At 36.6% G+C, this 16,841-nt stretch overlaps 1 protein-coding gene and 1 pseudogene across 1 annotated transcript in view; one reads left to right on the forward strand and one right to left on the reverse strand.

Moving 5' to 3' along the window:
* The window catches only part of LOC141544140 (17-beta-hydroxysteroid dehydrogenase type 6-like), a 54,383-nt gene continuing 37,542 nt past the window's right edge, over positions 1–16,841 (reverse strand). The window contains exon 5 of the mRNA XM_074269961.1: positions 1–4,562. Coding sequence (XP_074126062.1) covers positions 4,465–4,562 — 98 coding nt within the window. The 3' untranslated portion in view covers positions 1–4,464. The remainder of the gene's footprint in view (positions 4,563–16,841) is intronic.
* LOC141544142 (6-pyruvoyl tetrahydrobiopterin synthase pseudogene) lies at positions 9,191–10,542 on the forward strand (annotated as a pseudogene).

The following is a 16,841-nucleotide window of genomic DNA, read 5'->3' on the forward strand; positions in this document are numbered from 1 at the left end:
TAATCATTATATTTAATTTTTATTGTTGTTCAGTCATTTAATCATGTACAACTCTTTGTGACCCCATGTAACATGGGGGGAAGGGGGGCTGGATGGTATTACTGAACTTCCTCTACAGACTGCAGGGGACAGCAGTGAGGCACTAGCAGGACAGCAATGGCTGTGTTGCATTTGTGCTCTGAGACTCTGAGAGTGTGCTAAGACACTCTGGGTAGGTATGGCAAGGTCCTGAGAGACCTAGCTTTTCGGGGTTATAGTCTTTACCCCATGTGTTTAGAGCTTCTCTGCTGGTCTACTGGCTTGCTGCCAGGGCAAAGTAGCCACACTGTGGTAAAGCTCTCCCCTCAGAAATAGCTGAGATCACATCCCATCCCCTTTTGGTTTGCTCAGTATGAGCTGCCTTCAGTACTCTCACTGTCTGCCTTCAGTCTGTGCCCAATCTAACCACCCCCACCCTCGAGCAAAAACAGACCTTTTCTGGAGAATTTCAAGGATATCTTCTGTTGGTAATTATTTGTGGGGTTTTTTCAGTCAAACACTAATTCCGAGGCTTGTCATGAAATAAAGTATTCTGAGAGCAAAGACGGAGATTAAGTATATGTGTGTGTCCTCTCCGCCATCTTGGCCGAAAGTCTGCTTTACTTCTTAAGATAGAACATAAATAGTTTTTAGTGAAGGTGTTGATTCCCTTACATTCAGTCATGAGTTCATATCTTTTTTTCCATGCACAGTTGCTATATTTCATAGCAAAGTTTTTGGACAAAAATCCTTCACTCACAGTTATTAAAGGGCTGATGAAATTCTGGCCTAAAGTGTGTAGTCAAAAAGAGATCATGATCTTTTGGGGGCTGGAAGAAATTTTGGATATGATTGAACTTTTTCAGTTTGTTAAAATTCAGGAATATTGTTTTAACAAATTTCCAAATGTGTATTTAGCCCTCACTTTCAGGTGGCAGAGAAGGCACTATATTATTGGAATAATGAATAGATTATGACTTTAATAGAGAAGAATCCAGTATCATCCTTCCCATCATTTTTCCATTTTCTATAGGATTTCCAAAGAACATTGGAACATGGCTGTAGTGACATTAGTGCACAATGAATTGCTGCTGAGTTCAGATAAGAAGGAAGCAAGCATTTATTAAGTGTTTTTGTGCTTATTATGCACTAGTTACTTAGTTCATGAAGGTACTTATGTAATACAAGAGAAACTGAGGCAAGTAGAGATTGGTTTTTAATTTTAATGTGGAGAGTTTAAGATAGCTTACCTATTGTGTGCTTTCTAGATCCCCCAAGCTGGGGTACCAAAATATACTGTCCAGACCAGCTCTATGGAGAATGTCAGGGCCAACCTGAGTCCTTGGTCTTAGTGGAGGAGAGATGAGGCAAGACTCCTGTGGTTGGTAAAATATGGAGTCCATTTATGCAAAATTTTCTCAGCTTTATATATCCTAATGTCCTTATATAACCATAGCAACACTGTGCATGCACTAACTATGTATTGCATATGCCGGAACACATAAACAACTTGCCATTGTATGTAGATGACTCTTTGCCACCTGGTATCACTCTGTTTCAACTACAACACAGGTTATCACTACATCCTGACTTCTCAGGCCATAAGAAGGCCAAGAGCCCTTAGCGGAGATATGGAGCCAAATCAGATATTGTTAACAGGTTCCTTCTGGGATGAAGAGTCTTATACCTTACCCATAGTCCCCCCACTGTCTGTGGCCCTCTACACTTAACCAATGGGAAAATGCTTCCAAAGTGTTCTGTAGAGATAAACAGAGGCAGGGAGCTTATATAGAGTTTTAGTTAATTAGGGTTTGCAATCTCATAAGGGAAACAAAAGCAGATAAGGGGGGCAAGGACATTGGACAGACAAGCCATAATTCCAGGAAAGGATCATAACTTAATCCTGACAGGTTAAGGGTCAGTCTAAGAAGGTTGAGGACAGGAGACAGTGAGGCATGGAGCAATACTCAAAAAGAGGGGGAATTATCGTGGCAAGGATCAAGACAATGCACCTGGAAGTTTATGATACAATGGTATGTAAAGGGGGGTGGAAGTTTGTAATGTTCTCTTCTCTAAAGTGTAATGTTCTCTGAGAGCAGGTTTCTTGGAGGGCTTCTGGAGGTAGCCTTAGTTTTAGTTCAGTGTAATCACCCCGAATGCAGCCAGGAATTAAAGTCCAAATCCTTTATTTTCTTCTTCAAAATCTTGAACCTTTTCCTGGGGCCCAGTTAGTTTTAATATAGACCTATCTCTCTCCTTAGTTCCAAGAGCTCCCTCTGAATGTCTCCAAATCCAAAGGTTTGTCCTTCAGCCTCCAGCCAGCTTCAGCCTCTCATCCTCCCAATGTCTCCAGCCAGCACAAAGGTGGAAGTCGGAATGAATCTGACTCTGCCTCCAAAAGAGTGGGCTTGTGGGTTTCTGACTTGTGAATCTTCCCAAGTCCAAGAGTAGGCTTGTCTTCTAGTCGGCTTCTTCTTATATATGCTCTCTCTAATGTATGAATTCCTTTAAAGGTGTGAAATAAGTACATAAGCATTAGCACCTTGTTTCAAGTTCTGACCCATAACAGGCATTTCAAGATTCTTCCTGGGCTCTTTTCTAAACTCAATTTTCCTAGTTCTAATTGCCAGTAAGAATTGGGGGGAGTTGGGGACTATGGCTTATTATCCAGGGTTAAATAGATCCCCACTTTCTCTAGGGAATATTCAAATCCTTGCATCATCTTGGAGGGTGTCTCAGCACCATGATTTTGATGGACTTTACTTGGGATCACATAAGTCAAACAATATTTTTTAAAATGCAGGGACTTTTGGAGAGGGCAAGAAGGAAAAACAATGGTCCTATAAGAGATGAGGCAAGGGTATTTAGCCATGAAGAGGAATTAAATAGGGACTAATAATTCATCCCCTTACCCTGCTCCAGTCATCCAGACTCAAGATTTTTACAAATAAGAGCCAGGGTTATCTCCTGTTGTTAACAGCATTCTTTGTTTAGAGACTTCCCTGTTGCAAGAATAGCATGTCAGGCCTCTGCAGTTCTGAAGTACCATCTCAGCCAGGGAATCCAGTTTTAGATGGACATTTCAAGGTGAGTTAGGTCTGCACTTAATTCAGAATGACCAGAACCACTTGTTAAGAGGGCTGTGGTGCTCAGGGGTATTGTGCCAGCCAATCCTGATCCTCTACTAGGGGAAGGAGCTGCACTACATATTGCTGTCAGAGAGTCTCAAGGGAGGAGGTGAGACCTGAAATAGCTCCACTCATGTCCCCAGAAGAATAGATAATTTAGGGAATACCGTTACCAAGATACAGAAATGGTGTGAGAGTATGCATACTTCAGGAGCCTAATACTAAACTGCAACATCCTTTGAGGATACTGAAATATTAATTAAAAATCTGGAGTTACAGGACTAGAGGAGTGGATCAGAAAGACTTGTGGAGTCAGTCACAAGACAGATACCTGTATCTTGGAGATTTCCAAGGCTAATTTTTGGTTGTTTGCAAGAACAGATAGATTGGAAAGTGGTCCCAAAAACCAGAGTTAAAGCAGAGCCAGCAATCATAGCCTAGCTGGGATTTTGTAGGATTTTAAAATGAATGTATAATTGGTAACAAACCAAGCAAGGAGTAAGGACGAAAAGGACTGTGAGGAGAGTTTCTGATTTGAACTGGTGGGCTAGAAGAGGCAGTAGTACCTGGAACAAAGGAACTGGTGGCACTAGGGGTGGTACTAGGCGATATGGGTTGAACAGGGGACTAAAGTTGTGGGAAAGACTACTATGGTGACCAGAGAGATACCTGTAACTTACTGCCAAAGGTTTAGTCAAGTTCACACCCCACCTCTCCCCTAGCTGCTGTCCCTTCAATCTAATTCCTAAGTAAGTTATCTGGTAAAGGTGTTTTCCCATTCTTTCAAGTGCTTCAGAAAAAATCCACCAATTCTCCTAATCCCTTCTCCCTTATCCTCCCTTTTGTTTTGTCAAAGAAATCATCCAAGGGGGAGTAAACGGGGTTCCAATTGTTGAATAGCTATCTCACATATAAGTCCTGAAAGTGAATTAAAGTTCCTATACATAACACACTAGTACAGTAAGGGTTTTCTATTCTGAAACATATCTAAAGATCCTCAAATCCACATGCTCTGAAGGGAACATTGTGTTCAGTTAGATAATGCAGATACATTCTCTTATTTGACAAGCACTAAACTGAATTGTTAGTGGTGCATCCTCTTTCAGCAACATTTATCCAAATTTTAACCCAATGTTTTTCATCCTAAATACATTGTAACAGGGGACCCACTCAGAATTTAGTGCCTATTCATTAACCAGTTCCAGTTCCTCCCAAGTCAATGGGGCTCAAAGTCCATTAGGGGCAGGGACAATGGTTTCATCTTCTGAAACTACTTCTTGCTTAAAATGGGTACAGAGTTGAATCATCCTACAAGATCCTATTTTTGGGGGGGTTTGTGCTGGAACTGAATGAAGCATCCAATGGATTGATCCAGGTCCCTGAAGCAGGTCAACACAACTGTAACTTGACCAAAATCTAGGACAAAAAAAAAAATAAATTTAACAAATAAGGTTAGAATAGTCTGAGATAGAAAGACTGGTCCAAAAAGGAGTGCTACAAAATATGGAAAGGCTAATTTTACCAGATTTACCAGAAGCTTCCCATGTAAGGAAACATGTTTGTGTCACGGAACAGACAAATTTAAAGATGTGTCAGCTACAGTCCCAATAAACAATAAAATAGCAGTTAGGTCTCACATTTGTTCTGATTATAGAAATCAACGATGGGAGGAAAAATTCAGGGTAATGAGTATAATATAATATAATATAATATAATATAATATAATATAATATAATATAATATAATCAGTCAAAACTGATTCTTCAGGACCTCAATCTGAGAGCACATAGAAGACACAAGATAAAGCAGGATCACATTCATCTGAGTGACTTGTAGCATATTCCTTTCGGATGGTGGATTTTTGGCTTAATGATCTATCAGACAGTCATACCTGAATTTAAAACTCCAAATAATATCAGCTATAGTGACAAGAGATTTTTATCTCCAATAACAAATTTCATTAATCAAAGTTTCAGATGAATCTAGCTCTCAAGGATCACATATCCTAAATAGATATTGACTATGATCCTATGTTGATAACAGTAAGAGATTCATCCTAGAAAGTTCATAGCTCATCTTTCATATCTAACGAGATAGTTTTTAAGTTCAATATTACATAAATCATTTTGTTAAATACATAGAAAAATTCTAAATTGCATATTGTTTATAGCAGAAACATGTTCAAAGGAACAAAGGCAAAAAACTATTATCTTCAGGGTCCTTTTAAATAATAGGTACAGGGGCAGCTAGGTGGTGCAGTGGATAGAGCACCAGCCCTGAATTCAGGAGGACCTGAGTTCAAATCTGGTCTCAGACACTTAACACTTCCTAGCTGTGTGACCTTGGGCAAGTCACTTAACCCCAGCCTCCAAAAAAAAAAAAAGTAAACAATAGATATACTTTAAGATGACACAATGCAATCAATTAAAACTCATAGAATGCCTTAATCTCACATAAAGGAACCTTATCAGAATTAGCATTAATAACTTTTCCATTCTTAAAAAAAATGTTAATTCATCTTTATCCAATTGAGGATTCCCTATAAACCTTTGGAAATATAAATAACAGGTACAACACCAATCAGGAGCTTCAGATCTATATAAAACAAAAATATCTTACAAACAATTGTGCTTACTCTATCAGATCAGGTTAAAACTCTACTCTAGGTACTTCAAGAAAGAAATTTTATTTGGGCTGTGGCAATTCTTTGTACCACACCTACTGAATAGGCCAAATCAGATATTATATTTATGTCTCCTGGATAAAAAGTAAGAGCTAGAATGATTGCATACAATTCATTCTGCTGAGTGGATTGAAAAGGAGTTCTGACTACTCTCTTTACAATTAAGTTACAAGAGTATACAGCACAAATGTTATGTTTGGATGCATCTGTAAAGATAGGTGGTCCTTTAAGAGGAACCTTAGAAACATTTTCTTCAAAAATCCATTGCCAATTATGTAATAGTTATCTTTAATGGAGACCCATGTGTAAAATTTGGAGCCATAGCTAATAAAATTTGCCACTCTGGGATGGTTTCACAGTATACATTAATTTGTGCATTGGTATAAAAGATGCATATCTTGTCAGATAATCCAGATTATTCCAGATAATGGCCTTTAATAAAATTCTAGCCACAAGCACTGGGTAAGGAAGAAGGCTTTGTTCTGGTTGTGCTGGGAGGTTCACCCACTCTATCACACTGTCTCCCTGATGAAGGACTGCTGTGGGTGCCTCTTGTGTAGCAAAAACTGATATTTCCAAGGGTTTTTGAGTGACTCTTTCAACCACATTGGATAAAGCCAGTTCAACTTCTCTCAAAGGCTCTTGTGCTTCTTTTGTAAGCTGGCATGGTAAATTTAAAGTGCTGTCTCCCCTTAAAATGTCATATAATGGTGGTAACAACATGATTTTTAGAAATGCTTTTATTACTGGAGTAAGAGCAGTAGCAACATACATTTGACACATAGTAGTGCTATTTTTTATTCACTGTGGCAAAACTGTCTAATCAAATCTTTTATAAGGCTCAGCTAAATTAATGTTGGGCACTGAAAAGACAAATCTTTTCATAGCCTCCTTTTCCAGAGGGATAGAATAGAAACAATCCTTAATGTCTATAACCCAAAGAGGCCATTCTCTAGGCAATTGAGGAGATGGAAGCCCAAGCTGAAGAGCTCCCATTGTTTCCATTTGTTCATTTACTCTTCTTAAATCAATCAACATTCTCTATTTTCCAAATTTCTTTTTTGTAGAAAATACAAGGGAATTCCAAGGACTTAGAGAAGCTTGTAAATGTCCTTGGCCAAGTTCCTCCTGTACTATATCTAATAAGGCCTCAATTTTTTCACTTTGTAAGATGTCTCTTGCCCATAGATTGATGGGGATCATTTCAACTGTAAAAGAAATAAAAACTCCTCTCTTATCTTCAAATTCCCATTTTAAAGGGGTAGTACTAATTCCATCTACTATTGATCCTTTTATGTCAGACATATATGTGTTTGTTGTAATATTTAGCCAATGACTAGGCCAGTTGTCACCTCTAATGACTGTCCGATCTGCACCTATGTCTACAAACCCTTTCAATGTTATGCCATTCACATAGATAATGAGCAAAGGACGTTCAGCTATAACAGCTGCTGTCCAGAATATTCCTGAATTCTGCTGGGAGTCAAAGTTTGAATAAATATCACCAAATTGAATTTCAGGAGTGTGAATCAGTAAACCCAATGCTACTCCTCCTCCTGGGTCATAGATCACATATTGTCTACCTATGTTAGTGACTGGAACAATAGCTACACATTCCTCAGTTTCCCAAGTCAATACATGGATAGATACTACCTTATAAGCACTCTCAGGGAGTGAAACGATCAAGTTAACTGTGTGTGGAGGCAAAGATCTGTAAGCTGAACAAAGACAGTTTCAGCTCTCCAGGGGACCTCTCTGTAGTCAAGAAAATTCAAATTTCTTGCTGAGTTGTACTTAATGGGTGTGGGAGTAATGGACTGGGAGCTCAGGAGTACTCTCTCTGCCCCTCTGGTGTTCTCTGTTAGAGAGAACATTCCTGGTCCCACAGCTTATATCGGGTCTAGGAAGTCACCCGTACAGCCAATTAGAGAAGGAGACGCCATCCGTTGATGACAAAATCTCAATGCGACCAGAGCTTCCATCCATGAGTCCATCCACACTGCTCACAGAAACCACATCCAGGATCTCAGGCTTCAAGGCCTTTGTACTTCCTGATTTCGCTGTGCAAGCTTCCTCTCAGACCCTTACAAGATTGCAGTGAAGTGTAAACACCTCCAGGCTCGTTCCACTGAAATAGCATTAGGGGATCTCTGGGAAGAGCTGGAGGTAACTTTGGCCCAGCCACAGAAATTTTCCTCTCCAGCATAGGAAGTTGGAAATGTGAATTGGGAGAACTGAGGGAATCTGTTGATAAGGGATTTCAGGGCAAGTTGTAATGTGGAGACATAGCATTGCTGAGAAGGTACCAACACATGCCAGGTGAATGAATAAGCAGTGAAACAGAGAAGCTGCTGTCCACAGGCACTTATAGGAGAGTCCATAGAGTTCTTGGTTTGGGGTTCCAGATCAGAGGGGAGAACTTAGGAGAAACTAAGGCCACAGGCACCATCCCTCACATTCCAGGACTAGAGGTGATTATAAACAAAAAGTTATTATAATTTTGGAATTTGGATATAATTTGGAAATATATATTATTTGAATAATCAAATAATAAATTTGAATAAATCAAATAATCAAATATTTGAAGATAATTTTTTTTAATAACATTATCCCTTGTATTCACTTTTCCAAATTTTCCCCTTCCTCCCTCTATTCCCTCCCATAGATGACAGGCAATCCCATACATTTTACATGTGTTACAGTATAACCTAGATACAATATATGTGTGTAAATCCAATTTTCTTGTTGCACGTTAAGTATTGGATTCCAAAGGTCTAAGTAACCTGGGTAGATAGATATTAGTGCTAACAATTTACATTCACTTCCCAGTGTTCCTTCTCTGGGTGTAGTTGTTTCTGTCCATCATTGATCAACTGGAATTGGATTAGCTCTTCTCTATGTTGAAGATATCCACTTCCATCAGAATACATCTTCATACAGTATCATTGTTGAAGTGTATAATGATCCCCTAGTTCTGCTCGTTTCACTCAGCATCAGTGGATGTAACTCTCTCCAAGCCTCTTTGTATTCCTCCTGCTGGTCATTTCTTACAGAACAATAATATTCCATAACATTCATATACCATAATTTACCCAACCATTCTCCAATTGATGGACAACCATTCATTGAAGATAATTTGGAAAAAGAATCCAATCATGAAAAGTTACAATGGGGATAGAAAATACTGGGTTTTATCTTTAGAGGAGGATATTTAAGTAAAAAAGCAAAACAAAACAAAACAAAAAAAAAAAAAAAAAAAACCTTCTTCTCTTCTCAAAAAGTAATGTTAACTGGTCACCTGTCCAAAAAGAATTCATAGAAGAACCCCCCAAAAAATTTTTAATGAAATAAGAGAGGTTAGGAGACCCTAGACTGTAACAGGCCTGCCTTTGCTGGAGAGGGCGGCGGCCTCTCGCTTCTCCTCTGATCATCTTCTCTCCAAGGTAATTGGAGAGGTCTCTGGCGCGCGACATGATGAACACGTCAGGCTCGCGCCCGGGGCATCCCTATGCGCGGGTCTCGCGGTGCGTCACCTTCAGCGCGAGCCATCGGCTCCACAGCAAATCTCTCAGTGATGAAAAGAATCTGAAGCTGTTTGGGAAATGTAATAACCCCAATGGCCACGAGCATAACTATAAAGTTGTGGTGACAATACATGGTGAGATCGATCCTGTGACAGGAATGGTTATGAATCTGACAGACCTGAAAGAATATATGGAGGAGGCAATTATGAAACCCCTTGATCATAAGAACCTGGACCAAGATGTACCTTACTTTGCAGATGTCGTGAGCACAACAGAAAATGTAGCTGTATATATCTGGGAAAATCTTCAGAAGATTCTTCCTGTGGGAGTCCTTTATAAAGTCAAAGTGCACGAAACTGACAATAACATCGTTGTCTACAAGGGAGAGTTATCAGCCCTTGGGAATTAATATTACTATCTTAACATTAAATTCATGGCTAATCTTTTTGTAAAAGAACTTATCTGTTGAAGTATTAATAAGCTGCCATATTGATGCTACTGTTGTGTCCTGGAATATCTGAACGTAAAAACATTTCAAATTAGTAGAATTTTTATTTAAATCTAGGGAGTTGTACTTTAGAAATTGAAAGAAAAATTGTTGTTAGAGTGCTTTAGTGGATCATTAAAAACAAACCAAGAAACTCTTCCTTTTATGTTGTCATGATCATCTAGTTTTCCTAATTGAGAAAATCTCTAGGCATAAATAATAAATGAATGAATTAAAAATCATTGTATAAGTGCCTATTATGTACCATCCATAACACTAAGCTTTGAGAATACAATAAAGAAGCAGACAGTGAGTTTACATACAACATTTAAATCAAACTGGTGGTCAATGAAGATTATTTGTTGGAAAGTTACAGGCACAGAATGGAATCATAGGAGAATGAAGATTGACACATCTTTTCAGAAACTATAGCAAAATATATAGGAATATTAGGAATAGAAAGGGAGGGTGAAGAAGTCTGAGGTTTAAAATGAAATATAGTCAGAGACAGAACCTAGATTTGGTGGGCCACTGTGGTAATCATAATTAGCCTCCAAGGCCCAAAGATAGGACTTGTAGATAAGAACATATTAAGTTCTCCAGGGTACAATTCTGGAGGTAAAGGATGCTTTTGTAAATTATTTGAAATATTAAAATGTGTGTAGAACTTTACAATAAATCAAGTTTGAGTGATGTAGCTGATTTTGAAGACCATGAATAATGATTACTTATTATACATCCTCTTAAAATAATACAACAAAAAAAGGAGCCTCTACTCTGGTATGACAAACCTCCCATAGGAATTGCTTATTCATTGTCCTTAATCATTTTTCCTCTGTTAATTTATATTGAATTAAATGAATGTAAATCTGCAGGTCAAAAAAAAAAAAAAAAGAAAAAGAAATAAGAGAGGTTAACAGAAAAACAATTGAAATAAGAACAATTCAAGAAAAACTAGATTATTGAAAGAAAGTCAATCAACTAGAAAAGGAGACCCAGAATCTTAAGGAAGAAAATTACCCCTGAAAAATTAGAATTGGGCAAGGGGAAGTCAACAAAGATATAAGAAGTCAAGAAATAATAAAACAAAATAGGAAGAATGAAAAAATACAAGAAAATGTAAAATAGGGGGCAACTAGGTGGCATAGTGAATAGAGCACTAGCCTTGAATTTAGGAGGACCCGAGTTCAAATCTGGTCTCAGACATTTAACACTTCCTAGCTGTGTGACCCTGGGCAAGTCACTTAACCCCAGCCTCAGGGGAAAAAAAGAAAAAAAGAAAATGTAAAATATCTCATAAGATGATCAGCTGATCTGGAAAATAGATCAAGGAAGAGAAAATATAAGAGCAATTGGATTACCTGAAATCTATAATAATATATAATAATTTTTTAATCTTGTTACAATAATACAAGAAATAATTAAAGAAATTGTCCTGAAGTATTAGAAGAAGATGAGAAACTTTGCAGATAATCTTGGGTTCCTTCCATTCCCCTCCAATATAGGAAATGAAAGAACAAGATCCAAAAAAAAAAAAAAAAAATCCAAAGAGTAGAATTATTGTGCCGGACTTTGCTTTTTACTGATTTGGAGGAGAGAAAGTTATCCATTTACAGTTTTATGACCTGGAGTTTAACTGGTGGAAATAAGATACTTTTAGACTATTTGCTTTTTATTCTAAGTCCCTGGATGAAGGCAAAAGGGAGTCTACCTGCAATCCCTATGGAAGAAGAGGGTTGCCTTAGTAGAGATCATTAAAAGAGGCAGAATTTAGTATTATTCCCCCACTGGAGTTCTTGCTGAGGGGAAAAGACTTGCCAAGGAAAAATCTGACTAAAATCTTTGAGCTTAAATCAAATTGAGCAATAGTTAAAGGTTAAAAAAAGAAAAAGAAAGAAAGAAAGAAGCATGTATAAAATACCTTCTATGTGCCAGGCACTGGGCTAACTTTACCAATATTATCTTATTTGATTCCCTCAAGAAACCTTGGAGATGTGTGCTATTACCATCTCTATTTTGAAGTTGAAGAAATTGAAACAGGCAAAGGTTAAGTAATTTGCTCAGGACCATACAGCTAAATGTCTCAGGTGGGATTTTAATTCAGGTCTTACTGTCACCAGGTAACCATTGTGACACTTAGTCTCAGTGAATGTCTCAGTAAAATACTTATAAATTACTTTATTCTCCACTCAAGCTACATGAAGCATAAAATTAAAGGGAATAAAATTAGAATTGTAGATGTCAAGAAGATTACTGGTATCCTGAAGTCAAAACTCAAATTGTACTCTAATTACATTTAGACTAATTAGCACCTACTCAGTATTAGTCTTGCCAACTACTTTGAAGCAACAAAATGGAGAATGACAGAGTTTAAAAGTTTCCAAGCAAATTTAGAAATTACCAAGATAATATTAATGAGGAGCAGCTAGATGGTGAAGTGGATACAGCACCAGCCTTGAAATCAGGAGCACCTGAGTTCAAATCTGGCCTCAGACACTTGACCCTAACTAGCTGTGTGACCTTGGGCAAGTCATTTAACCCCAGTTGCCTCAGCAAAAGGAAAAAAAAAAAAGAAGATAATATTAATGAGACACTGGATCCATCAACCTAAAGCATCTTTAGAAATATTAACATTTTTCCTCCAAAAAAAAAAGAATAGTGTTGATAGATATCCTTAAAGCACATTAAAAACCTAGAGAAATACTTCTAGAATGAACAGAATATTTTTTAAATAAAGTTATTTATCTTAAATGTACTTGTAATCTCTTCCTCCTAATGGAACTAAAAATGAATAATAACAATTCTCCTCCCAAATAATGATAATAATAAAATCTTCATCATAAACATGTATGATATAACAAAAGAAATTGGTACACTGGTTATGCCCCAAAATGTATGTAAATAGACATCATTTCACAGACACACAATAAAGGCAGTTACTAATAGATATATGCCCCTGTTACTTATCAAATGTAACCTAAACTAATTTACCTCCATATAATACTTAGGAAATGCCTTAGATCAAAGAATAGAATGAAAATCCAAATATGGATAATATCTTCAGTAATGGGCCAATAAAAACAAACAAACAAACAAAATTGAACAAATGGCTAAATCATGAAGATTCATTTAGATTCATTTACAGAAATGAAAGGGTTAATTATATCAACTCAATATCAGGTTATTGCCACCAGAAGTTACAGAAAGGTTACTTTTATAGAGCCTCATCTAATTGATTGATAGAAATTTTGAAAGAGGAAAGGTGGTTCAACATATCACTACAAATTACAAAAATTTAGAATGGTACTAAATGCTAACGAGATGCTACTAAGCTACAAATGCCTAATAAGAAGCTACCAGATGATCAGAATAATACAACAAAAATTCATTATCTTTCACAATGTAGCAAGTTACAAATACCTGTTCTGCACATGAAAATTTTAAGATGTCTTTGAGCATTCAGGGAGTAAACTATACTAGAGCTGACTAGAGCAATATTCTCTCCATCATTTTATCTATACCTGCAGTTATGGAACAGCCTGTTACTTTCTTTAAAAATGGTGAAGGGGACAAGTAGTGCAGTGGATAGACCATCAGCCCTGAAATCAGGAGGACCTGAGTTCAAATCTGACTTCAGACATTTAACACTTCCTTAGCTGTGTGACCCTGAGCAAGTCGCTTGACCCCAATTGCCTCAGAAAAGAAAAAAAGAAAAGAAAAGAAACAGAAAAGAATGGTGAGGCAATAGAAGCATAGTTGAATGAAATCAAGTAGGAAAATATAGAGGTTGAGGAAATACAAGGGATCAAAATCTCACAGAAATATGAAAAGATAGAATTTGAATGTTTGTGGCAGCCTTTTTTTGTAGAGGCTAGAAACTGGAAAATGAATGGATGCCCATCAGTTGGAGAATGGTTGGGTAAATTATGGTACATGAATGTTATGGAATATTATTGTTCTGTAAGAAATGACCAACAGGAGGAATACAGAGAGGCTTGGAGAGACTTGCATGAACTGATGCTGAGTGAAATGAGCAGAACCAGGAGATACATTATACACTTCAACAACAATACTGTATGAGGATGTATTCTGATGGAAGTGGATATCTTCAACATAGAAAAGATCTAATTCAGTTCCAATTGATCAGTGATGGACAGAATCAGCCACACCCAGAGAAGGAACACTGGGAAATGAGTGTAAACTATTAGCATTTTTGTTTTTCTTCCCAGATTATTTTTACCTTCTGAATCTAATTCTTCCTGTGCAACAAAGAAATTCGGTTCTGCACACATATATTGTATCTAGGATATACTATAACATATTTAACATGTATGGGAATGCCTGCCATCTAGGGGAGGGGATGGAGGAAAGGAGGGGAAAATTCAGAACAGAAGTGAGTGCAAGGGATAATGTTGTAAAAAATTACCCATGCATATGTACTGTCAAAAAAAATGTTATAATTATAAAATTAATTTTTAAAAAAGGCAATTCCCAAAATAAATAAATAAATACTTAATGAATGAATGAATAAAAATCTCTTCTTGAAAAAAAACAAAAAAGATGGAATTTGAACCCACATGTGCAGATCACAATGTAGTAGTCCATCCTTTTAACCATTCAGGCATCTCATCAACTACTCACACAGGGCAAGTGCTCACAAAGTGGTCAGAAAAAGTCGTACAAGGATACTCTCAAGATATCTCTTAAGAACTTTAGAATCAATTTTATGGTATGGAAGTCACTAGCACAGGACTGCACAGCATGGTGTGCCCTCATCAAAGAAGATGCTGTACTCAATGAGCAAAATAGAATTGAATTAGCTCAGAAGAAACAGGAAATGTGCAAAGTTAGAGAAGCAACCCCAAATTTTCATTGGGATTATTTGTGTCCAATCTGTGGCACAGCATTCCAAGCTCATATTGGTCTGATCAGACAGACAGACACACTATAACTTGACTCTAACATAGTGATATCATTTTGATCCTCTTTGACAACAAAGGATAACAACTGACCAAGCAACCAACCTGAAGCTGTCCCTATGATGATGTCACTGAACCCCGAGGAAATGAGCTTATGTAGCTGTTTACATACTTTTATTTAATTAAAAAGAATTTTATCAATTTATTTATGTTCACAGAATATTAAACATGAAATAATAATAATGAGATTACATCTAAACCCAAGATAACTGATATCTAAGCTTTATAAAACCAAGACAAGGAAGATAATAACAGCATGCAGATCTATATGTATATCACTTTAAATTCTGTAAAAAACAAAAAAAATGCTTTGTCTAAATTATCTAATTTGATTCTTACTTCAACCCTGTCAGGTAAGTACTACAGAAATTATAATTATCATTTTACAGATGAGTAAACTGAAAGAGATTTGTATGTCATGCCTGCCAACTTAATCAGATCTCAACATTAGGATTATTCATTTGGAAGTTCTTCATAGTATGGAATGGAAAGAAGTAGAAACCAAAAGCAAGTAGAACACTAAGAAGGCTATTATGTCATTCAAGTAAAAGTTGATGAAACCTGAAATAAAGTGGCAACATTAGGAAAGAAAAGACTGAGGGCTTGAGAAATAGACACACAAGAAAGATTACAGAAAAGTAAAATTAACAGAGTTTGTAATTGATATTATGTGAATGTGGCGGAGAGAAAAGTCAAAGATTAAGCAAAAATTTCATAGCTGGTTGAGAAAAGTAGAGTATCAACTACAAAAACATGAAGTTAAGAGAAGTCCCAGGTTAAGCAGTCAGTTAGCAAGTACCTATCAAGTACTTACTACATTCCAGGAACTGTAATGAGTTCTTAGTAAAGGATAAAAAGTTAAAATTTGGACAAAGCATTTTTTACAAAATTTAAAATTATATATAAATGTGTGCTATTATTGGCTTCTGTTTGTCTTGGTTTGATAAAGCTCAGATAAATATCACCTTGGGATTAGATGTAATCCCATGATTGTTATTTTATGTTTAATAATCTTTGAACAATTTTAACTTGTCTTCATTTTCTCAGAATCTTTCTTCTCAAAATTTATTTCAGTTCTAGGAACATAGAAAGCACTTGATAGTTACTTGTTGAGTGTTGTTGACAACCAAATGGATACACCCAATAGGCCACTGGAAATAGAGCAGTGGTCTTCTGGGAAGAGATTAGGAATGGACATACAAATTTGAGTATCATTTGTGTAGAAGTGATATCAGAATCATGGGAGTGAACAAGATTGCCAAAGGAAAGAGTGTTAAAAGAGAATAGAAAATGGGCAAGTATATAGACTTAAGGAAATTACATGATTAGATCTCAAAAGGAGGAGATGAACCAGTAAAGGAGATAGATTAAGCACAATCAGAGACATGAGATATAAATCATAATAATGCAAGAAAACTAAGGAAAGCTATATTTTATGGCACACAAACACACACACACAAATGAAACAGAATGGATTCCCATTGATTAAGGAATAGTAAAAAATTATGGCATAGAAATGTAACAAAATATAATTACACAAGAAGAATTGAGAAATATGAAGATTTCAGAGAATTGTAGGAAGATTTATATGCAGAGTGGAAAAACTAAGAGAACAACAACCCCAACAATATAAATTTTTAAAATCACTAAAAAGGAAGTTGAACTCCGAGTAATGGGAAAATCACTGAAGGTTCCAATGAAGCATGCCCCCTCTTTTTTTGGTAGAAAGATGAAAAATTATAAGAACTAGACATGCATACTAAACAAGATCTCTGTTTCAGATTTTTTTCTTTGTTACCAAAAAAAAAAAAAAAAGAGTTCAATTGGGAGAAAAGAATGGGAAATGACTGTTTTATAAGATATCACCCCTTTTTTTAATAAAATGAAAAAGGAGAATATGCCCATGGCATCAAATGTTCAGTAGAATGTAGGTTCCTTGAGGACATGGATTTTTTTCTTTATATCCTGAACATCTTCCTCATAGTAAGCATTTAATATAGTGCTTGTACTGAACTGAATTAA

The sequence above is a fragment of the Sminthopsis crassicaudata genome, chromosome 5 (assembly GCF_048593235.1).
Source record: "Sminthopsis crassicaudata isolate SCR6 chromosome 5, ASM4859323v1, whole genome shotgun sequence".
NCBI lineage: Eukaryota > Metazoa > Chordata > Mammalia > Dasyuromorphia > Dasyuridae > Sminthopsis > Sminthopsis crassicaudata.